At 38.6% G+C, this 25,056-nt stretch overlaps 1 protein-coding gene across 1 annotated transcript; it reads right to left on the minus strand.

The window, feature by feature from the left end:
* Window positions 1-369: 369 nt before the first annotated feature.
* On the minus strand, window positions 370-24,734 carry LOC127753715 (callose synthase 7-like). The gene is made up of 42 exons (XM_052279144.1): window positions 24,325-24,734; window positions 23,745-23,845; window positions 20,952-21,064; window positions 20,764-20,848; window positions 20,548-20,658; window positions 20,318-20,458; window positions 19,479-19,583; window positions 19,253-19,356; window positions 19,051-19,174; window positions 17,849-17,977; window positions 17,694-17,770; window positions 17,474-17,561; window positions 15,925-16,047; window positions 15,723-15,840; window positions 14,826-15,157; window positions 14,698-14,750; window positions 14,555-14,615; window positions 12,911-12,992; window positions 12,777-12,826; window positions 12,609-12,695; window positions 12,409-12,516; window positions 12,233-12,312; window positions 12,049-12,130; window positions 11,803-11,963; window positions 11,546-11,672; window positions 11,353-11,453; window positions 11,188-11,272; window positions 10,929-11,080; window positions 10,029-10,138; window positions 9,830-9,952; window positions 9,682-9,747; window positions 9,419-9,605; window positions 9,217-9,331; window positions 8,815-8,937; window positions 8,115-8,233; window positions 7,941-8,024; window positions 3,218-3,330; window positions 2,913-3,142; window positions 1,686-2,486; window positions 1,536-1,586; window positions 1,269-1,454; window positions 370-1,099 (listed from the first exon to the last, which is right to left on the minus strand). Exons 1-42 carry the CDS (start codon window positions 24,539-24,541, stop codon window positions 863-865), a joined length of 5,742 nt encoding a protein of 1,913 aa, XP_052135104.1. The 5' UTR covers window positions 24,542-24,734; the 3' UTR covers window positions 370-862.
* Window positions 24,735-25,056: the final 322 nt, after the last annotated feature.

A 25,056-nucleotide genomic window follows, 5' to 3' on the forward strand; every position in this document is an offset into this window, starting at 1 on the left:
GTTGAACCAAATCTTATTTTTTTTATCAAATATTCTTAATTGGATGGAGTATATTTTTTTTTATAACCAACCGCTGGCCTAAGTATATTAAGAGGAGCAGGAATTTACAGTTTTGCTTAGAGCACTGAACAACAGAGCACCTACAACTTATATCCAGGGTTTACCAAACCTTATAGGGTGAGGTTACCAGCATCCCACGATTTAGCGGTTATCGCGACAATCATGTGGTTACCGCAAGGTAAATCGTGTTTTTAAAAACTTAGAAGGTTGCCGCACGTGATAATTACGATAACTGTACAGGTTTGTAAACCTTGCTTATATCAAAGATAGCTTTCTAGGTACACACAAAGGAAAGCTGCCCCGATGCATTTCAAAGCGTGGCGAGCAGGCCCACCATCTTCCAAGTTTCCCGTTCATCCTCGACCTCGATAGTCGCACACAATCTTGCTGGTGAGATTGCTTGTCCTTCGAAAACACGAACTATGACATTTCTAAACGTCAAACAAAATGAAAGATTGACATGCTACATCCAGAACGGCTGAACAGAAGAACACACGTTCGAGAACAGAAGGAAACTGATGTCTAGCCAGTCACTAACTAATTAATATATCCTGACATGCCGACCCTTGGAAATATACCAACGTACTGCATTTATGTTAATTGCTTACTACATATATATGCCTTGTTCTAAAGAGGAACAAACATTTATACTACAGTTCAGATGTACCGGCTACTATTTGTTTGTTCAGAACTATTTAAAAAAGGCCCTATCAACGAACTAGCGGCCCAAAATCGATGGTTTTTTCGTCCAAGCGAGTTCACCGGAGGAGACGAGGCCAGGAGGGGCCATTCATCCATTCATTCATTCCTCTCCAATGTCCTTTTGCCCGGCGAGGATCCTTGAGATCTGGAGGCCACGGCTGAAGGCCTGGTTGAAGAGCAGTCGTGTCTGGAACTCGGACACGAAGGGGAACCATGACAAGAGGCCGATGGGGAGGAAGAGGACGAGTCCCATCAGGTTCTCGTACGACCTCCCGAGCTCCATGATGGAATCCCACAGCATTGCCTTCTTCACCAACGGCGAACATGCCTGCCCAATCTGTGGATGAATGACAAGATCATACAAATCATTTGGGTCCAGATTACGATGAACGCTAAAATTTATCTTTTTATTGAGAAAATGGACAGGGTTTTATATTTGTTCTTGGAATTAAGTTTTATGCTTACAAAAAAAAAACAAATAAGTGGTGCAGAAGGGTTTCACTCACCAGAAGAATGCACCAACCAGTAGGCATGAACCCAAGAATACTAGCAAAAACATCCGAAATTGTGAGGTTACAAACGACGAATAATACAGCCATCACAGAGACAAAACCAAGGAACAGGAGGCCCTTGAGAATGCGGAACATAAGCTGCAGATCTGTTCCAAACTTCTGTCGCCCAATCGAAACCATCTGTATGGAAGAAACAACAAACAACAGGTAAGATTATTAATCATCTGAGGTAGTATACCACCTGACATGCTGTAGCTTTACCTTTAGAACTACTAGGACTGAGAGCATAACCAGCCATGACAATCCATATACCTAGATATTGAAAAGAGGCCAGTAAATTAAGGTATATATCCTGCAATAGTAGGAACTATGAAAGTAGCAAGCAGAACAGATTGTGTTTAGATGAGGTACCAGAATGCTTTTGCTGCGGCGTGCTATGTTCAGATGGTACACAATACCGTACTGATAGATCAAGAAGCGGAGCGAAAGAATGATTTCCAAGAGGAGAGAGCGAATGCTAGTCTTCCTAAGGTGCTCCTGCTCACTTATCCACCAAGCCTCCCAGCTTTGATCCACAGACATGCCGATACCCCCACGGTTCCCCATCCACTTCCTCCAATCTGTCCAGTCATCAACTGTCTTCTGCCATTCGAAGCATGACGGATTGAAGATAAAGGGTGCGAAGAGCCAAGATGCAACCAGGAACCATATGGAGAAGGTGACAAATAGGTACATGCTTGAGCTGCGGTAGGAACTTCCATACACTAAATAAACCACCAGAAGTATCAACAGTTCAAGTCCTTTAACAAAGTGGCTGCGGGAGTACATGCGGTAATTGTCAGCAAACTTTGCATGGTAGACAACAAATCCACGACCTGTAGGTCTGTATTTAGCCCCGCCATGCAGTATTGTTCTTCCATAGTAGTGCGTTTTGGTGCCAAGCTGGAATGTGAAAAACACAGATGCCAGCTGAAGCTGCATGATAACAAACTCTCCTAATGCTGTGCGGAATCCCTTTTCTAAGCCAACTTCCATTACCATAGGGAGAACAAGCAGCAAACCTAGCTGGAAAAAAGACTGCGAGGCCAGTGCGTTTTCAAGAGGCTTAATGTTCTGCTCGATACGTGGATCCAGCAAAATAGACCTTTCCAGACCACTCATAACTAGATATAACCTCCCATATAGAAACACATAAACTGTAAGTACTGTAACCTGGATAAAGGAAGAAGGATGTCAGTATCCCAAATGCCAAAGTGAAACACATTGTAAAACCATGCCTATACTCTCAGGCTGACCAAAATATACTTCATATTTATATACTAAGGAACTACAGCAAGAATGGCCAAACAAAATCTTTTCTTTACATGAAAGACTTTCCAAATCTTGATGATTTTCAATATACTGGTGACTGGTCCATGAAGAAACAAATGGCTCCACGTTAGACCATCTGGTAGAGGAAAGATGTCCTTTTTGTTCTTTTGTAAGTAACTTTCTACAATTTTAGTGTTATACAATTTTTAGTAGGGTTGATTCTCAAGGAAGATTATGTTTAGTAGTGTTATACAAGACAGAAATACCTTTTTAGGAGCTATCAATAATATAAACTTCCAAATGAACATTTTCAATTAATATTCTTACCATGCTACTAAAGTAAAACCCAACTGTAGTAAAGTAGAAGGATAGCATTCTATAAAAATCGAATCTGCGCCCCAGCCGATAGATATCACGACTCAATGTTTGTTCACCATTGCCATTTGCCACCTTAGCTTCAAAGCTTGAAATTTGATTCATTCCCACATCACGCCCCTTACCAACTTGCATATACTCATGATGTGTGACATTCCCTTCTCTCATTGTTGAATTAAAACCTATAAGAAAATTGCGTTTCAGTAACTGCATGCTAGGTAATGGATTTGTAAACATGTATGAGATGCACGGCTTACCTGAAAATATATCTTCACTTAGATTTATAGTCTTTGAGGCTTTACTTATGCCACCTCTAGTAATATGGAAGAGTCTATCGAAAATATCAGGATGACCATAATGGAACCGAACCCTGTATTCATCTTGCAATAATGAGTTGTAGACATAAAAGCACAACATGATAAAAAATATACAGTCATAAATCAATGTTAAATGAAACAATATCTAACCATGTGGAAACTACTCAAATCTTAGTGAACCCCGCTCCATCTCATAACTGTTTAGTTACATTTGTAGAATGATTTCCAGAAAGCTAGGTCTGACTTTATTTTTATAGTTGTGTAACAAATTATCAAAGCATATTTGGTAGTTTCCTTTTCCAGTTCATACTAACACGGGCATGAGCCACTTATGATTTCCAAACATGCAATAAGGATTGTGTGAACCAATTGACAAAGCTATTTGCGATCAAAGTAAGAGTAACTCCAGATACTTATCAGTGTTTTATGGAAACAATAAAAGATTTTAAAACAATTTTCAGATAAATTGCAGTTAGCAATTAGGCCAAAAGTCTACTCTGTCTAGGAAGATGTGGAACTTGAATACTGGTCATGGTCTCATGGGTATAACAGTCATGGGCTCACGACTAGCTCTTTTTATTTGGTCAACTTATTACTAACAACACTTCACAAGTTTTGTTTTAATTAGAATAATGAGCTTCCCAGTTCAAAAATCCTTTGGATTTTTTCACAGCACAGGATATACATTCTTTTTGAATAAGGCTGCCATGTGCAGAAATTACAATGATGGTTAGTTGTTTATTTAGCTTTAGGAGGTAAGTGGCTAGAAATAAGACGACTGGTCCTTTCTTCTTGAAGTTTTGTGCCATTTGGGTTTTGGGAGACGATGGTGTAATTTGCTATGCCTTTTGCTGTCAACCTCTTCCACAAGAGTTTTGGTGAATGGAGAGCCCGGCCAGGACATTGCTCACTGTAGAGGCCTCCGGCAAGGTGACCCCTTGTCTCCTATCCTTTTTATCTAGGTTATGGACGCGTTGAACTTAGTTGTGGCATGTGCGGATCGTGGAAATCTCCTGGAGCCTCTCACTATCCCGCAGACAGCACACCAGGTTTCTCTGTATGCGGATGATGTGGTCATGTTTTTGTGTCCTACAAGTGGGGACCTATCTCTTATCAAGCAGATTTTGGAGTTTTTTGGTTAGATTTCTGGACTAAGGACCAATATGACCAAGAGCTCTTGCACTCCTATTCACTGCTTGGAAGATGATCTGGAAGTGATTTCTAATGAGTTGTCTTGTGAAGTGGCGAGCTTCCCTTGCTCTTATCTCGGACTTCCTCTTACAATCTGTAAATCAACCAAGACAGACTTGTTGCCCCTTGTGGACAAAGTGGCAGATAATTTACCGAGTTGGAAAGCCTCTTTAATGAACAGGGTGGGTCAGCTAATAACAGTTAGGTGGTCCTCTCGGCTATTCCTATTTATGCAATGATGGCGTTGGATCTTCCTAAGTGGGTGGTCAAGGCTATAGATAAAAGGTGTCATGGCTTCTTATGGAAGGGAAGAGAAAATACTAATGGAGGAAATTGTTTGATCTCTTGGGATCGTGTGTGTCGGCCTTTGTCCTATGGAGGCCCTGGTATCCCTAACCTAGAAAATATGGGGTGGGCACTACGCCTGAGGTGGTTATCGTTTCAAAAAACTGATTTTGCTAGACCTTGGGGCGGTTTATCTATTCATGTGCCTCAATGTACGTTCTCTTTTCAATGTGGCTGTCAAAACTATAGTTGGAAATGGAGAAAATACTGAATTTGGAGTGATAGGTGGCTGCAAGGGAAAACAGTAGCAGAGCTGGCGCCTAATCTCTTTGCCTTGATCTCTAAGAGCACAAGCAAGCAACGTACTGTGGCGCAGGCTTTGGAGAACAGAAGATGGGCGGCTGACATAAATGGGGGCTATCTGTTCAGGTTCTTAATGAGTACTTGCATAGATGGCCAAATGGGCTGCCCGGCCTAGCACGGCCCAGGCACGACCGTGCCTGGGCTGAGGTAAGTCGGGCTGGCACAGCCAGACCTACATGTCGAGCCGTGCCGTGCCAACCCACGGGCTGCACACGGCCCAGGCACGGCCCAATAAGACTCGGGCCGTGCCGAGCCGTCCGAAAGCACGACAACCCATCATTCTTCTCCACAGAATAAGTCTATTTTTGCTCCTCAACTCATTGGGCTGTGTCTATATGGCTGGAAAATAAGTCTATTTTGTATTCCTCTTCTCTTTGGGCCTTACCTTATATGGTTGATTAAGTCTATTTTGGGTCTCTCTTACTTTTTTTCTTCATTCGCGCCAGGCCGTGCCAGCCCATCGTGCCGAGGAAGCAGCCTAGGCACGGCACGGCTGTCGGGCCGGGCTGGCACGGGCATGAACCTAGTCGGGCCGTGCCATGCTTGGGTCGGGCCAAATTGTCGTGCCTTGGGCCGGGCCATTGGGCCTTGGGCCATATGGCCATCTATAAGTACTTGACCATTTGGGTTTTGGTAGAAGAGGTGGTTCTGCTACAAGATGTACAAGATCAGCATGTTTGGAAGCTAACCGCCGATGGGATGTATACTTGTAAATCTATCTATGAAGCTTATTTCCTGGGATCGATCAAGTTTGCTCCATGGAAAAACATTTGGAAGAGTTGGGCTCCTCTTCGCTGTAAGTTCTTCATTTGGTTGGCCGTCAATAAGAGGTGTTGGACAGCCGACCGGCTTGCTAAGCGCGGACTGCAGCACCCCACGGCCTGTCCCCTTTGTGATCAAAGTGAAGAATCCGTCCAACACATTTTGATTTCGTGTCTTTTCTCGCCAAGTGTGGATGGCACTGTTCTTGAAGCTAGGGTTCTCTGATGCAGTGCCTCAACCTTCAGCCGATCGTTTTTTTAGGTGGTGAGCCAAGCTACAAAAGACCGGCCAAAGGACGTGCGAAAAGGGCTCAACTCCTTGGTCATCTTAGTGGCTTGGGAGATTTGGAAGCATCGCAATGACTGTGTTTTCAATGGGCGCCAATCCTAGTATTGCGACGGTCTTGCAGGTGGTAGAGAATGAGGGTAATCTTTGGTGTTTCGCGGGGGCGCCTGCCCTCCAAAAGTTTCTTAATAGGTCGGCAAACCTAAGCAGCTAGAGCTTGCTGGTGTTGGCTGGGGCGTGTGGGTGTGTTTTTTCGGTAGGAGGGCTTTGGATCTCCTACTTTGTATTTTTTTTCTTTATTTCTTCCCCTTAATGAAATGATACGCAATTCTCTTGTTTTTTCGAGAAAAAAATAGACTTTTTAGATATAAGAGTTTGAGATGTTTGGTTTAAGGATAGAGTTAGAGATAAGATTTATTACTTCCTATTGGAGAAAGTTGTTAGGGGATAAACCCCTATAAAAGTTAGAGACGAGCCACATCAACTATTCACATTAAGCAAAGAATGAACTAATCTAGTTACATGCTCAAATCACTCATCTCAATTTATAGTATTCCCTCTTCACATGCTAGCACCACCTGGCTATCCTGTTAGTGGTGTCTATCAATGAATGAAGGGCCATAAAAACTGACAAAATTTAAAACAATAATATTAGAACTATCAAAACTGTTCATAAAAAGATAGTGGTTTCTGGTGACTGCTGTGGGCATAGTGATGTGGTCATGTGACTGAGGCTGAAACAACTTTTCAAACTAGCTAATGACTTTTTTTTTATTTGATCTATGGATTATTTGTTACTTAGATAAATTTGCTACAACTGAAATAAAATATAATTGAACAGCCAAAAGAGTATTTCTAAACAAAAAGAAGCCACCGTTTATGAGATAATTAAATTTTATTGACCTCTACAACAAATGTACCCAGGTTCTATATATTCCATTGTAAATTTAGATTTTTAGAATATTTTGATATCATTTACTAATTTTTAAAACTCAAAACATACCCCAAGGCTAACAAGATATTTGCATATGTAAAACTATTAAATGATTCAGATCAATTCTAGGCGAATTCTCAGTTGCACCATAGATTATTTAGAGCCAAAACAAATTCAGCCATTGCAAAGGAAAAAATAAAGTCTATTTAGCTGAGGTAAAATTATTTTTTTAATCATTAAACATTATTTATTGCCATAGAATTATACTTTAATTCACTTGGATAAAATTTATCAATGTTATAATTACCCCATAGAGCAAATGAGAATTTCTTTTGAAGTCATTCATTAGTTGTTGAAATTCAGAAATCAAAAGTAGTTTTAGCTTTACATCATGTCCCGCCTGACCGAGAAAAGTTTAAGAAATGCACGGTGTTGATAGTTCAGGGTTGTTTCTCAGACTGCCATGACAGTTCAAGGTTGTAAATTGTATTTTTTTCCTTACCATTTGACATTTTGTATCAACAGAGTATTCCATCCATACTAGGTTACAATTACTTTTGACATATTAAGAATTGGGCATAGTACTTATCCATAATTGATCTGTTTTGTAAAATACTTATGTAAGGATATAATGGCCTTTTATGCATGATTGCCTCAAGATAAAGCTGAAATGATTTTAAAATGGTTCTCACAGTACTAGTTAGGTAAAAGGAAAAAATATCATCAAATACTTTTTAACTTTTAAATGGATGACGCACCCAATTCAAATAGGTTACCATTCTGATGAAATGCATCAGAAAAAAAAATCCTTCTAACACAATGTTAAAATGAAGATTTACATACTTGAGAGGATTAGCCAAGACTCGTTGCCCAATGGTAACAAAACTGGTCTCTTGGTTGGACATAAACCAAGCAAGTGATGAAACACTACAATAGAAAACAAAATACAGAAAAGGGTTACTAATAGATGGCATAAACAAGATATAATTGACCAGAATTTTGGATAGATACACATACCTCCCAGTAAAAATGTGCTCACGGAGGCCTAATATAGTGGGTTTTCTCTTTCCATACTTTTCACTCTCAAACTCCTCCAGCACATTTCTCATTTTAAATGCCTCTTCGAGGTAATTATCCTACGAGTAAAGGAACAATATTATTTTTGTATCGTACATGTAAAAATGTGTGCTAGAAATAGTTTAGGTCAGTCCCAGCTGGTCCAACGCAGTTTTGTACAGTTTGTACATGTATATATTGATCATTTGATCCATGACTAAGACTACTAGTGTTTCTCCCCCATATCTAATATAGTAAGAAAATCAACATATTGAGTTCAAAATTAAGCTAGCAAAATTTCAAGACACCACAATGTCTACTAGCAAATGAGCATGATTTTTTTTATAGTGTTTCCCTTTTTGGGTATATGAACATGATTCTGTAATTTTCTTGGGCAGTGACACAATTTTGCAGTGTGTGTCAGCAAAAACCAACAAAATGCAGTGTGTACCATAGCCATTGTTTGCAAAATATTATCCAAAGTGGGTCATAGGGGAAGACCATGTATGATCCCAATATACATACTTTGTCCATATGGCTGAGTTGAGCCTGGGCGTGAGGGGCTGTATTTATGACTATTTGTTTACATTTCTCAACAACTTCAGTGAAATAGTCAACATAAAGGGTCTCGAAAAATAAAATGCGGAAATGAGGAGTATACCTGATTCATATCAATGGCCTGGAGTGCCTCTCCCCTGGTGAAAACAATGGCATGGTTTTGATTTTCAGGTTTTCCCTCTCCAATATCTGTAGGTTTGCCAGGAAGCTTGATGCGATAAATTTCCTAAATCAGGTTTAAAGCACCATGTATGAATTATGCCATAGAACTAAACACACAGAACAGATATAGTGAGCTGTTGAAAAATGACGAGTAGGTATTAACAACTTAAGAAGTGCGCATGAAACTACAAACTTCAATAGAAGTGAAAAACTTTATATATGGTGCTCATCTAGAAAAGGGACATCAATATGAAGTCTTCTACCTTCTGAAAATTTTAATTGAACATAATCTTTGTAAACATAGTTCCACAAACGCGTAAAGCTCTCTGTTCAATGGGGGTACCTCATCATACTTTTCACCTCCTTTGACAAGAACAGAATAATAAGTCTTCTCTGTTGTCCCATTACCAGCTGGAGCTTCTACTTCATCAATATAAGCAACACGTAACGATGGGTACCTGTCCAATTTAAATGTCAGATGGGTTGTAGTAACATTATTATTTATGATATAGCTTTATTAGGTCACAAGCACTTGGTTTTTATACATTAACATGAGATTAAGGATGTTTAAATAGCAAGCTTTGTCTTTGGGATCCTTGGATGTCTTTTGCATTCCATAGACTTGACAAGAGACAACATAGGTAAATTTGATATCAGCAATTGCCCGTGCCATATCGAAACTGGCCCACCCCTGTTGAGAAGACTGTACTGTTCTACGATGTTCCAGTTTAACTGCAAAATGTTAAAGTTGAGTCAACAAATATATAGATTTACAAAGATAGGAATAAAAACAGAGAATTAAACGAACCAATATCAGTTTTGTCTTGAATACACTGAATCTCAAGTGCTCTGCGGTAGTACATCATTCCTCTTACTAGTAAAGCAAAAAGTAAATAATTAGACAGTATGTTAATATGTAGTTAATGTGCCACACAATTGCATATTGGTGATATTACCAGTTCTGGTGAGTGTTTGCCCCCTATAAGATGCCCAGGGCCGGATTTCATCCATCTTTGTTTTCAGTGATTCTTCATCCGTTGGTTGAAATTCTATCCTCTCAAGAAAATTCTTCCATTCATCTGTAGCATGCAACAGGTCATGAATGATTTACTGAGAGACTTTGCTCCAATTGTGAGATCAAACACGTACAGATACCTGGATATATTTTCCGTAGATAGAACAGTATGGATATTCCATCCTCATTCTTTTTATAAAGGTCTTCTGCTGAAAAGAGCACCTCCTCTTTGAAGTAGGGAGTTAAAACACTGATGCAAAAGCAGAAAGGCTGTCAATCAAATATACTTTTCAGTAAATAATTACTCCCTCTATTTTAAGTCGTTTTAGTTTTGTCCTAACTCCAACTTTTGTAACTTATATGGAGTTTATAGAGAAACGAAACTGATGTTGTAGATGTTGGTGCATTTTTCTATAAACTCGATCAAAGCTACAGAAATTTTACTTAGAACATAACTAAATGACTTACCATATGGAACAGAGGGAGTAGTATCATAGAGCAGACCAAAGAAAAAGGGTACAGTCTATTTTGAGCCCTTGAACTTCTCTCAAAATCCATTTCTCACCCTGAACTACAAAACTGGTGTTTTTTTTCAACTCAACTTTCAAAACCGGACAAAGAACACTTCGGGACATATATTTTACTGGTTTTATTTGTAATGGAGGTGGTTTTTGTAGTTCATACCCTTATTATGCATAGGCAAATGTCACTTAGGTCCACAACCATGAAACTTACCTAATTGAAGTTCATGCTAGCAACTTGATCAAAACGACCGTGAAATATGATTTAGGGTGCTATATGCTTGGTTCTGAAAATTGGGGGTGGAAAGTAACTGGTTTTGTGTTCAGGGTAAAAAATGGACTTTGAGAAAAGTTTCACGGGCCAAAAATGGACTTTACCCCCTCACAAAAAAAAACTACATTGACCTTGGCAAATAATTATGGAGATTGGAGAGCACTTATGTGCCAAAAAGTAAAAGGCAAAAGACATTCGGCAACACTGGTTGGTGAAAGAAGTGGAGGGAGAGTTAGGTTTCTTACCTAAAGGACATCATACTGCGGACCTGTGGAGCCTTTGGCATTTTCATGAAAAGTGAGTTTGCAAAGAAAGTGATCCTGCGACGAGCATCCAAGTTTGTAGGTACATATATTGCAGATTCTTTCGTTGTCAATAATAGTTGAAGCCTAACACACTGTTAACACAGAATCCCAATTCATAATGAGAGGACATCAGTACTTGTAAACTTATGGTAGAAAAGAATATTCATATTGAAATAAGTTGCTTGGATGGACATATAACCTTCTCCTTCCAAGTTTTATCTTTTACTGAATCCAGATTTATATTTGCAAACAATTGATTGTTTCTGTTTTCATCCTTCAAAATACTGCATGATTGGCAAAATATTGGTGAAAAAACAAAAAAAAAAAGAACTCTTGACTATGCACACTTAAATATAGATCTTACCCTTGTCCATTCTTCATAATATCCTGTGTGATGATTTCCATTATATCTTGTAACAAATTGGCAATTTGTGTCTTTATCGGTTCAATGTCTTCATCAGTTCTCTGCAAATGCAAGTGATCATTTTTTGGAGAAGAAAGAAAATGTGGTACAGAGAAAATATAGTCAATAGGATACAAAGGTATGTTATCAGTACCAACAATAGATTTAGCAGCTTATCAAACTTAGCACTTAGCTGAGGAAGTTCATCCAATCGGAACTCTTTTACAAGTGACTGACGTCTTATGCTATCTTCAATCCTATCATGTATTCTATCAACAACTCTGCGCCAATGAACAATGCAATATTAATTAAATTAGTTAGACTGATAACCATGCTAAATTAATTTTCTCAGAATAAACATAGACTCAAACATAATAAGCTGAAAAAATAAGGAAAGGAAAGACTACTCACTTCTTATCACTTTGTTCCACAATAAGGCTGTCTAGAATACTAAACAATGTCTGGTAGCATTCTACTACAGCATAATAGGTATATGGATCCTGATTTATCCTCTTTCTCAATTCCTCATCCCTTTTTTTGACACTATTAGCCATGTCAAGTGCAATTGGAATCTGGAATATCATAGCCATGAGCAACACAGTACTGCCTCTCCAAGAAAATTTAGTAGTTAAATAAGGGAATATTTGAGTAGTGTACCTTACTAGCGAGAAGGAAAGGAGGCCACTGAAAAACAGTAGTATCACCCATAGATGATGGAACAATCAGTAAATTTCTCTCCCTAGAAACAAATCAAACACAGTACTTTAAACATTTTTGCAGTATTTTTTAAAATTTTTAAAGTGTCAAAGAAATGGAAAAAACATTAACACCAAATGCAAACCTATTGCTTATTAAGTCTTCTTCTCTCAAAGAGTGAATAAATGCATTCCATATGTCAGAGAACTTGTTAATTTTGTCTTCCTGGTGAAAAGGGTTATCATAAAAACAACAGCAGTAAGTAAGCTATCAAGTAAACTAAAAAAAAGATTTCTAGTATAACGTTTTGCAGAACTGAACCTCATGCTCGTGTCTCTTTGGTTGACTATCATGTCCAGGCACAAGATGTTTGCCAAATGCTATTGGAATTGCCTCGAATCGTGATCTTAACATTCCAAGGGTCCGGATCTGCAGGAAGGTAAATACTCTGCAAGCATTAGTACTCTTAACAGCACCAGTACTCAAACTGTACAAACCTTTATATGCTACAAAGTACCAACCTCACCCAAGCGGCTGAAGGCACCATTCACTCCACCACATATTGTTGAAAAAATGGCATACCATATTTGTGTGTCCATGAAGTATACCTTTATAAGAAATTTAATTAAACAGCTTGGTAATGACATCGAGAAAGAAAACCCCCCTAAAATGCATGAACTGATACGTACCATGACAATTGGTGCCCATACAGTAATTACAACACCTAAATTATGCTGCACTGGGAATATTCAGCATCCAATCAGCACTTAAAACATCATTCAAAAGAATTACATATCATCTGTGTACTATTACATAATCTTACAGTATGGAAAGAACTCATGCCATGCGTATTGCCCTCGTCCCAAGAACATAATTGTCCTCGTTGGTCCAACGAGAGGATAAATCTGTGAACAGTAATCACAACACACAGATTATACAAAATCTCACAAGAGAATATTTGAAGTTTCACAAGAGAACAAACTACAGGCACATAACAAGGGAATTATAGAAAAAAAAAGTGTTAGTTAATCCACTAGTCCTGATCCTGCTCCTGCCTAGTGCAACAGATAAATTTAGTCTAAAATACCATTTAGCTTCATTAACTGGAGTAATCAGTTAGCAATAGATGAAGGGGATTAAATGAGGAGGCTTATTTCACCTTTTATTATTTTTTCAAGTCTTGGTTAAGACTTACAGAAGGATAAGTTGTTTTCTCTGTATTAAAATAACTATGCCTAATTGGTCAGGCCTCACTTATGTGTGACACTTGTTGGGAAATGTTCTTTTGGTGAGGGGTTCCTTGACCCCTTCTTTGGAAATATTTCTCTGTTCTTAGTGAAATGAAGCGCAGTTCTCCTGTGTTTTTGAAGTTTTTACTCTACACTATTACATAAAAGAGAAACTCTACACTACATGTTAATTCCAAACCAAACACAGCGTCATGTTTTCATCCTCAGGCCTAAAGTGCTAAGAGAACAGTGTGTTCTCAAAACACAACAAATAAACAGTCTAAAATTTCCTAAAAATAAGTCTAATAACAACATTATCTAGTCATGTCCAAATTGAGATAGTACGTTACAAGTCCCAACCTAATGTCGTCACTCGTCACCTCAAATAAAGGACACATGTGAGTATATGGAATCAACCATACATGCCTATGCATCCATTACTAACTAGTATATGTAATACCAGCCCATTAGACACTAGTATAGGCCTGTGTGGCCCATGTCATGTAGCTTTTGTGGGATTAGTTCCACATGAGCTAAGATAGGTGGGTGCCATCATATAAATCCACACATTCCAACCATAGCACCTCAAGTTTACCCTTTCTTTACACAAAACGAGAACAAAAGTGTAAGTGAGGTGCATGTATACATATGAGCCCATCCCATAAGGGCTGGCCGGTGAATTTTGAAAGCTGGGCTGTTACAATATATGGACCCAAATTCATCATGTTCCATATATCTGCATATTAATCTACCAGGCATCTGAGCAGCAGAGTTGACACTCTAATATATCTTTAACACACAAGATACATCCAAATCACCAAAAGAGGTAACTGTTATCTAGTGAAAAACAAACTATAAATAAACTGGGGAATTCAGTTGAGCAAGCCATGCTCTTGAATTCACGTGCATTTTCTCAAAGATTGGACTGAAAAAATCCACTATTGGAATAGAAATTCATTGGGATGAGTAACAGGCACTCGCCTATAGTTTCAGTCACCTCTTTATTTAGAAAACCTACCCAAAATCAATCCTTTTCTCTTTTTTATTTTATTTTTTATTCTAGTTTATTTTTACTATAAAGCACAGCAAGAAAAGGGAGTTCTTTGAAGCAGTAGTTTTGGCAAAAAGAAGTTACATGTTAGTCAATAATAAAGCATATAATCACCCATGGAAACATGGTAGCAAATCTGACCTATACTTAAATTAGCAGAGAACTGTAATGTTCAGATTATACCAACCTCAACATAGAAACTGAAGGCGAGCTTGCATATGAGCAATAGTATCCAGAATAATGTATACCTGTTTTCATGAAGAGAAAAAACAGCTTTAGACAGAGATAATAAGACTCAAAATCTAGGTAACAAGAAAGTCTAGGACTTACTTTAGAAGTGAACATGTATCCTCATACATGCCTCGGGCAACATATAGCTTTGGCTGATTAATAAAAGATATGGGTGAGAACTGACAACAACAAATAGCTCTGCTAAGTTAGGGCTAATCAAATATTACCTGTGTCCACCACAAAAAAAATCTAATAATGCGAGAATTTGAACGCTCCAATACCCTTCGAAATGGTAGAAATATGAAAAACAAAGCACTGAATATGTTTGGTAACATGTAAAGAGCAACGGCAAAATTATATATCGATTCACTCTGCAGATTTCCAATCCAGCTGCTGAAGAACTTGATAAGGCCCGTGGAATTTTGAATAGAACTCATATACGTTGTAGGAAGAATTATCAACCAAGCAACAGCTACAACAAATTTCAGGATATATCGTATCATCTGCGAGCACTCCAGACTCCTCCAAGCTTTCCAGTTAAGAATTATCTCAAGCGTGGCTGGAAAGTTCAAGAGAATAATTTCATAAATTGTGCACAAGAGTACACAAGAACAATTGCCCAAATAATTACAGTACTTGATTGGGTAGAATCATTGTAATTTTGCTTCTCTTTTATGTATTCTTTGTAATTCTTTTGTAAATATTTTATATTTATAAAAGTAACTGCATGGAATTTTTTAACCCAAAAAAGTTAAGCAAGCCTTACTTCAAAAAATTTGGAGTAAATACCTAAGGAACTATTTGGGATTATGAGGGTGGTAATGATAATTTTGTTTGGTTGAATCACTTTTTGATACTTGAGTGTTTGGATATCTGCCCTCCTTTTCCTGATCAAGTTGCACATGGATAATTATCATGTTCTCAATCATATGAGACGAAAAGATTTAAGACAACTATTGGGGTAAAATGGTTTATACGATTCCAATCGGGTTTAAAAACAGAACATTAATTTTTTTTTGTTGATAGAAGCTTTAAGAATGAGCATGATAGAACAACCACAAGTTGAAATAGCTAATAAGTTCACAAGATACTTAAAGTTCATAAGTTCCAAACTAAAAATGTACCTTGCAGGAAGTTCAGAAATGCAGCCGTTATGAATATTGTCAAAACATTTCTGAAAACAGTAGGATCAAAAATAGCAGACGGTAATCCAGAAGGGCTCCAAGCAACAATTACCATCGCCTACAAAATAAAACGAAGCATGGTATGGTCAATAGATAGAAGACATAGAAGCTTTGTATGCAAGACAAAGGGCAATAGATATACCTGGAAGGCTAATATAAAGAAAGCCCACATTCGATCAAAACTTCTGAATAGGTGCAAAAATGTACGAACTTCAACAAAATTTGTTTTGGGTATTCTCCGTCTGGTAATCACACGATCATGATGCTGCATAATTCAAAAGTTAGTTACATTATCTTCCAATATACTTTCATTTTGATCAGGGATCATATCGGTAACATACACAGTACCAAACATACATCTGTTCTTTGGGTGACTTTGCATGATTGTACATCTAATTCTTTGTTAAAATTAACTGTGATGGAGCATATGTTCAAATGACAAGTCTGGGAGGATGTGGATGCATGGCAAGATATTCAGCTTGTGTACTGCTAGCAACTTGAGCAGCACGTCTGAAGAATCTACAAAGTGCAATGCATCCTTTGCTATTAGCAGTGTGGAAGGCAATGCAGATGGCACTCCGCTACGAAAGCAGTGTGGAAGGCAATGCAGATGCCTCAAGAGAGTTAATGGAAATTCTCTTTCCATCTAAAAAAGATATTCCAGCAATGGTTTCACGTAATTAGTTCACAAAAGAACCGAGTTTTTTATGTTCAACGAGAGTTTTATCCCTGTCTTTTTCGTCGATATGCATTGCTAGTTTGTTCAACTATGCTTTTCACTTTCTTTTCCTTCACTGCCAATATATTGGTATTATTATCCTTTACACTTACTCATATTTTTATTAGCTGCTAAGTGTTTCCAGTTACCATTAGTGACTGTTCTATATCCAGGAACATGTACAAACCAAAGACCAAATTATGCTATATTGAGTTTCTATAATCCCTTGCATGGTACTGAATTTTCATTTTGATTCACTATTTGCTCATTCTGTTAGTTGACCGTCAGAATTTTTAATATTCAACCAAATTTCAAGATATAATAAAGGAGGGTGGTGAAAATAGTCAACTAAAAAGAAGATATTTTCACCAAGTATTTGAAGACAAAAACTAATATTTTTTATTTTGGTAAATTTCAAACAGATTGTTCCATTCATTTTTTTATTCATACTAATGTTTTCAATTTTGGGTTTCAAATTTGGTTAAATATTGAGACTTCAATGATTTAGGTAATATCACATCCTCTGAAAAAAATTATATAGCTGAATTTTTTTGAGGGTTTATTTTTAGTGCAGAGGCTTATTGATTATGGTTGCGGGCAAGGGCTTCGTGATCATTTTGGAAAGTGTAACAGCCAACTCATGCTCAAGTTAACTCAAGGGCATGAAGTCGATGAGCAAAATTCAGGGGTATGAAAGGGAATGAGTGAAATCTCAAGGCCATACAGAAAATTCTCTCATATTATGACGTTGATGTATCCTCAAAGCACCTCCCACATTTTCTTAACAAGTCCCATCGTACTATAAAGAATAAAGTATGTAATAACTATACTAGACAGAAATCGTTACATCAAATTGATGATATATGCTCTAACAATATTATGTCACATGATGTAAAATCAAGCAAGAATTTCTTGTTCTCATGCCAGATAAAATATTGCATTGTTGTAAAAAAACAAAGGATCAACTGCTAACCTCTTCAGTTTTAATTTTCAGAGGAACCGCAAAAAAGTCAGCTGCTGAATCCATCGGCCATTTAAGCTGTTTGAAGCATCTCTTTGACCTGAAATTGTATAGGGTTATGACAAAAAGGTGACAGATAAAGCATTATCTTTTTCCTGAAATTATAGTACATTAGAACCCACTGAAAACTAAAGCACCATAAGTCAATAACGAACTATTAAGAACAACTTACCAAAAGTATTCATTCAGGTCATCATAGTTTCTCCACTTTGAGTGGCTTGTCCTACCACGTTTATTCATTGCAGCTTCCTTTCACATCAAATGAAAAATAAATAAATACAGCCAGAGAACATGGGGCTACATAGGATATAACATATCAGCACATACCTGCTTCATAACACTGTAGATGGGTTGAATAACAAGCTGTAGAAAGGCATCATCACTCCCCTCTCGCCGAAAGGGTGGATCAAAATCTTGTCTTCTATCAGATATGATGTCATACAAATCCCTTGCCATCTAACTCGTGAATTAGGGTGAAAATGATTAATAAAAGAGTTAGTGTATGTTTAGTGCATATGCACGGTATTAGTCTAGCGGTCTGTGTAAGAAAAAAATTATAAAAGAATAGAAAAGAAAAACATACATCATTTTATTTGTCAAACTACTGGTGGGAATGTCTTATTTTGATAATGTTAAGCTTGTTTATGGGGATAATCACTAGTGGCTTGAAACGGATTAGGTCATTAGGGTATTAGAAGGGAGAGGTAGACATTGATTGCTATGAGAGAACTAGTTGACACATAGCAAATAGAGGCATGAAGTATATTTCTTGATTAGCTAATGGTGATTACATGCTATCCATTTTTGTAAGGGTGACTCAACTTTGATCCCAAGGAAACAAACTTGAACTTATTATTCCATTTAACTACTGCCAGCCATAACATTAGCTTCTATGCGCACTGGCCCAGCGGGGCCATGTCCACAACTTTTATACACTTCAGTCTTTAAATAGGTTCTCTTGGAGTTTATGCCCATTCCTAAGCAGCTTACACATGTTCCATGAATAAACACATGGGTATAATTGTGTTCTTGTACTGATGGCTCTGAAATATGCAATAAATGTAAAGAGTTGATATATCTGCAATTGCATGTAGCATCACTTTGCACAACATGGCAAAAGTTTATATTTCACATTACTCAGAAGTAAGAAGTTAATTTGTTTTTCTCATTACTCTAGAGTGACATGGCATCATAACCTTAAGGTTTGGATGAAAACGATACTTCTCGACACGATATAATCAGTTTATACATAGACAAATTTGACTGGCATGATACAAAGAGCAGTACAGAAAAAAAAATTTCATATGCACGCAGTATTGAAGCAGAGAAGCCAACATAGCTCTAATGCTCTATAAACCAACAATATTTGGCATTAACTGCCTTGTCAGTATTATTGCCAAAAGTGCAGTTACAAAAAAAGGAATTGATCATAACAGATTTTCGATAAAACAGAGTAGAGCCACAAGTGAATGAAAGGATGTATCATAAATTGAATTTACCTCAAATATAATAGAAAAAAAATCACTTACATGATGGAAGATATAACAAATACATTCAGGCATAAAGCGAACATTAGAAGCTTCACCCCAGATCAGCAAATACAACCCTATGTAAAGAATCTCAGGTTGTTGTGTGGAGGCATCGTTTGGAATTCTGCAATGTCAATATTCTCAGTTGACAAGGTTGCAGATTTTGAGCACCAGATGTGCAATGATCATTAGTGGTACTTACTTTATGTTTGACTCCAAATGTAAATATCGGCACCAAGAAATGTAGTTTTCAAAGATTTTCCTCATCAAGGATCTAACTGTATCACTATGCATCTGCGAGCCATACTAGAAGTTCATGAATCAGTTTAATATTCTTACATTTATGCGGACTGAGAATGATGTGTGAAAAGGCAACAAGCTCACTCAAGATTAGTGATATTAAATGAAGCTTCAAAGAGAATGTTTACCACATGATTGTGTCTGTCACTTTGGTAGGCATTAGCCCCTTTTCTCATATCAATGTTTGCAAGCAGCAAAATCAAATGCTCCTTCTGATTCTCAACATTGCCTTTCTGTAACAACAAATCAAAGCATGTATCAAATACTAAACAAACAGGGTAGGTGTTCAAAGATAAACAGTGGTGTCTAGCCATCCAACTCAAAGCCACCACAATTATTGTATCTACAGCATGTTAGAGACAACAAAATATATTTCCCATGAGTGCAGCAATGATAGGTACAAACTATTTAGTTAACACTGCCATGTAATTAACAGATGTTTGGTGCATTGCATAAAGAATTTACATGAAGGAATTTACTTTAAATATGATATTAACATCATCAATGAACATGGTTCAGGAATAACCAAAATTGTAAGTCTTGCAAGAATTATTATATGATGTGACCGCACCGTGTATGTTTTCATTTCCATATCATTAAAACTTCTGAGTTACATAACCAATGAAGTACTCAATATTTATACTTCACAAATTGATATCAATAACTGGTTTAGAGAAAAAAAAGTTCTATAAAATGGAAATAGTTCAGAAAAAACGAATGGAGAATCAGAAGGTTCCAGAGCACGCAGTCGTGCAAACTAAACTTAGTTCCATACCCAATGAAGTACTGAAACTTTTATACTTTGCAAGTTGATATGCATAATTTGTTTAAATAGAAAAGTTCTAAGAAAGGAAATAGTTCGATGCAATAAACTTTTGGATCATGCAATCATGCAAACTTTTGGATTAAGTTAAGTAATTGAGTACGATTGAAGAAAGTGAAAAAAAGGCATTAGTTTATTTTGCACCTGAAATCCAAATGTCAGCCAGAGCCAATCAAACAAATCACGGACAGTAGGTACATCTGTCTCTTTTTCAGCAGAAACTGGATCAAGCCTTGGCATCGGGAGGCCGTCTATCTTGCGAAGAAGGTCCACTGCTGCTTTAATCTGCCAATTTTAGAGCAGATCACTTTTACTACTTATGTTATTTATGAAATAAATGTGGTATTTTTAAAATAAATTTTAAAGTACATGACCTCAGGAATTTCCATTACTGGTTGTCGCTGACCAGAAATATTAAGGGGTAGAATGTTGTAGTGTGAGAAGGAAGCTTTCTCCTTTTCAACCTCTTTAGCATATATATCAAACTGCAACCAGTTGTTCAATATTATCATATTTCATGATTTACAGAAACTGGGAAAATCAATAATATCTTGCAATTATTTGTAATTACTGGATGCAGAATGCAGAACCTCAGCGTGAAATTTTTCAGGTGTCACGGTTTTTAGCACATCATATAGGACGGACGCAATCTGATAGTGTCTAGCCATCTCCTCCCTAAGGCATTCAAAGAATAGTATGAGAACATTGATAAAGTCTGAGCCATTTGTAGTTTTGCACCGAGAGATAGCTAATGCGATGCAACAATGGCCAGTCTTACGGTTTTTTTGTCTTAAGACCGTCCACAAGATTTTTTTTACAATAATGCTCATAAAACCGCTGAATCTCTTTCGCATCTGTTCCTGCAAGTCTGCGCTGTGTCTCGTGTTCATCCTGTGAAATAACAAACGTCAAACCATGCAATGCGTATATGTTGAAAGTGAATAGGAGCAATTAACATGCTGAAGCACTTCTAATCTGAGTAAGGAAGAATGTTAAAAGATTTGGGGCTTTATATTAATCTTCTACATGAAAACTTTATTCCAGTTTATTCCTTGTGGAGTTTATTATAACTTCTCACTTCACAATGGTGTTCTGGAAAATAATGGAGACTCATTTCTTTTTGCACGAATCACTATTGCAAGCTTAATAGAAATATTGTCTCCACTAGTATCAAGACAAGCTATCACCGGTAACTAACTCCAACAAAAACAGGACACCAAGTGATACCTGGTTTGGGACAAATTCTAGACACTGCCATGCGAATTCTAGTGGGTAACAGAACTATGGGATTGTGAAACCTCTGACCGTATGGTAAAACTGTAAGGCCAGTTGGCAAAGTACTCTCTGGGGGTCACATAAAATCAGGCTTTTGGTGCTTTATGCTGCAAGCAAGGACTGTGAGAAAGTAACATTTTGTAATCTTCAAAAAATCATACTTGATTAGAGGAATTTTTTTTTTCTGAAACAGATGGCAGGGCCACAGAAGCTCTGCCCATTCCTCTGTACTAATATAAAAGGAACAAATTTAAACTACATGGATGCTATAAAGCATCATGGCCATTCATCCTCTAGTTTGGAAAGATGAGATATAAAGGTGGGTCCTTACTCTATAATTAATCATACACAATTAATATGCAATTAAAATAGAGACTCTCCATTACTAAGATTTGCAGTGCAAGTGAGAATAACTTCAATAGGGAAAATATCTACTTAAATCCCTCAAGTGTAATGGTTTATTTCCTTAGCACCCTGAACACTAGGTATCGTACCACCTTAACTAACAAAAACCAGAGCAAATGTAGGCGTATTGCCAGCATGGCAGATCAAGCTGGCAACATGATAGTGACTCAGCAAATCAAATATATAAAATATCTCTTGCACAGTGGGCCCCTATGTCAGTGGTATACTCTTGTTCTTTCTCATCTTTCACCCCCCCCCCCTCTGTTTGTTATGGAGAAAAAAAAGAGCACATTCCCCGCATCTCTGCCATGCTGCTTGTGAGGTAAGAGCATAGTGAAAAAAACCAGACCGGCCCGGTGTTTGGACCGGAAAAAACCGGAACCAGAGGTCAGCGCGGTTCGGTTTGATGGAAAGACTGGACATGTAATTGACCCGCTTTAGACCTCTTGAACCGGCCGGTTTTAAGTGAACCGGTGATAAACCAGCCTCGATCGGACCGGCCTAGACATCTGAATTGCTTAAATGGGCCGGAAGAAGGCCCATTTAATTCGAAGGCCCGAAATAACTAGATATTTAGGCAAAAATGACCAAGAAAAAGGGAATGGTGGGGAGTCAAACCCTGGTGGTGGGTTTGAAGTTGACTCCGGTAGCCATCCAAGCATTAGGTTGTTAGTTCTGATACGAGAATATAAAGTAATTTTTATCTAGTAGCGAACCACGGTTAGACCGGCCGGTTCACCAGTTAGACCGTCGGACCAGTGAACCAAGAGGTTGACCGGGTCACTCACCGGTCCAGTCTTTTCAACTATGAGTAAGAGCATTAGTGACATATTCCTCTCAATCATCTCAGGGCTTGCACCGAGCCTGCTTCCCATGGGCATCTTGGCATTCCTCAGGTTCATAGTTGCTATTGCCGAAAGCACAACCGCTCTGACCGTCTATTCTAAGACCAGACTTAGCTCCGCAATTCTACTGACACATACTTCATCAAGTAGCTTTAAGTCATCTTACCATTTTGACAATTACCGATTTCCTCGTGACTAGTTGAGAACATACTTTTGGTACGTGGTAGGATCGAAATTGCAGGAGATTTATTGCTCTCATAGCTTGGGCGTGATATTGTTGGTATGAAATTGTATCAATCTCTCACCACCCTGTGTCACCTGTTGACTCTGATTAGACCCTTCTTTTGCACATCCAGATCTCATCATGCTAATAGCATATGAGGGGAGAAAGAGAGAGCATATGAGGAAGCTTAGGTGCGTTTCACCAGCATGGATCAGAGACTGTTGATGGAGGCATCCATGGCGGTAACCAGGAGGTGGCAGAATGAGACAGAGGGTAGAAAGGGGAAGAAGAGAGACTTCATAGAGAAAGGGGGCCCACATTCAAGACAAATTTTACACATTGTTGAGTCATATCCATGCTGCTGGCCGTGTTATCCTCCACAGTGGCAATACTGCCACGGAACTAGCCCAGTGGGTTCTTTTTCTTCCTTTTATATTACGTGGTACTATACTTTAGGGTGTAAAGTAGACGAACTGCTACATTTCACCTTCTAAGGATAACATTGCAAACTGCATATCGAGGTGCAGAAATTTTCTTTCGGCGCAACAGTCTCTCTCAATAGTTAAATTATTCAGGCACATCATTATTGTTTATTTGTGTCACGATTCCAGGTGCTTACTGCAATTTGTTTGCATTTCCATTTCACATCATAAAAGTTCAAACAGTTTAACACCATCACAAGAAATACACATGCACTTAACAACAAAAGCTATGTGATTCCTGCACGTAGCTACTTTCAAACACTTACATGCCACTTGGGAAAGACGTTTGTTACGTGTGCTCATTGATAGATAGGTGGAGGAATAGCAGGAAAAGCAGATACCTTCTCCAGCCTATGCAAGAGGTATGTTTTGAATTGCCGAACTCCTCGTCCACCTGAGTTTGGATCCATGGTGTGAGCCTTCTCGAACGCGGTAAACCGACCTTTTAGCAAGCACCAAGCCACCAACCAAAAACCACAGTCAAGTCATCACAATAGGCTAAGTTCAAAGCAGAGGTATACAAGGGAGATAAACATGCACATTTCTTACATAAACAGAAAAAAAAATAATAATTCTGCAATCGATACTATAGCTGCGAAATGAGATTCTTCCAATTTCCAAGGCTCACTGGCTCAGAACATTCATGATGGCACTAGACTACCTAAATGGTGTGGTCGGCTGCGTCCGTGCATGTAATACGGAGCAATTCATTAGAGTATGATTAATTAAGCATCAACTAAAATAAATTTGAAAAATGAATTAATATGAATTTTAAGCAAATTTTCTATAGATTTTTTTAATTAAAAAAACACCAATATGTGTCAACGAGCGAGCATAGCTGCGCATGCAGGCAACAGATAGCGAAATCATAGGAGAGAAGTAAAAAAAAAAAAAAGGGAAAGGGGAACGCAGAGCACGCACAGAGGTAGGCGACGCGCTGGTTCTCCTCCTCGATCTCGTTGGCGGCGCGGAGGATGGGGACGATGGGGGCGAGCGAGTTAGGCACCAGCTCGCTCTCCTCGCTGTACTCCCCGCCGTCCTCCCCGGAGTACCCCTCCGGCCTCATGGTGAACGCCCTCGACAAGCCCCGCCGCAGCGACGGCTGCGGCCCCGACAACCCCCCTCCCCCCGTCGCCATGCCTCCCCCGCCCCGCGGCAGCGACTACGACAACGACGACGACGACCAACGTACCCCCTCCTCCCTATTCGACAACGATCGAGACCAACGCCGCGGCGGCGTTGGCGGCGGTGGTGGTGGTGAGGATCGGCGAGGAAGGGGAGGAGGAGATGGGGGCAAGGCATCTTCTTAAGCGGGAGGGAGGGGGGAGTGTGAGTGCGGAGTGCGCGCTTTTTCGCTTTTGCCGCTTTGGCCTTCTTTCTTTCTTTCTTCGAGGAAGGGAGGAGGAGGAGGAGGAGATTGTGCTTCGCTTTGCTTTTTTTTTTTTTTTTTCTTTCTCTTTCTTTTTGCGGCGCAGATGCGGATCGAGCGGGGGTGGCCGGCGAGGGAAGCAAGGAATTGGAATTTGGAACGGTGCTGACGTGTGGGGCCAGGTAGGCAGGGACAGGGGCTTTGTTGAGTTTTTTTTTCACTTCCCTAATTCATCTCTCGTTTTTTTACGCGCACGCTTTTTAAATTTCTAAACGGTGTATTTC

The sequence above is a fragment of the Oryza glaberrima genome, chromosome 1 (genome assembly GCF_000147395.1).
Source record: "Oryza glaberrima chromosome 1, OglaRS2, whole genome shotgun sequence".
NCBI lineage: Eukaryota > Viridiplantae > Streptophyta > Magnoliopsida > Poales > Poaceae > Oryza > Oryza glaberrima.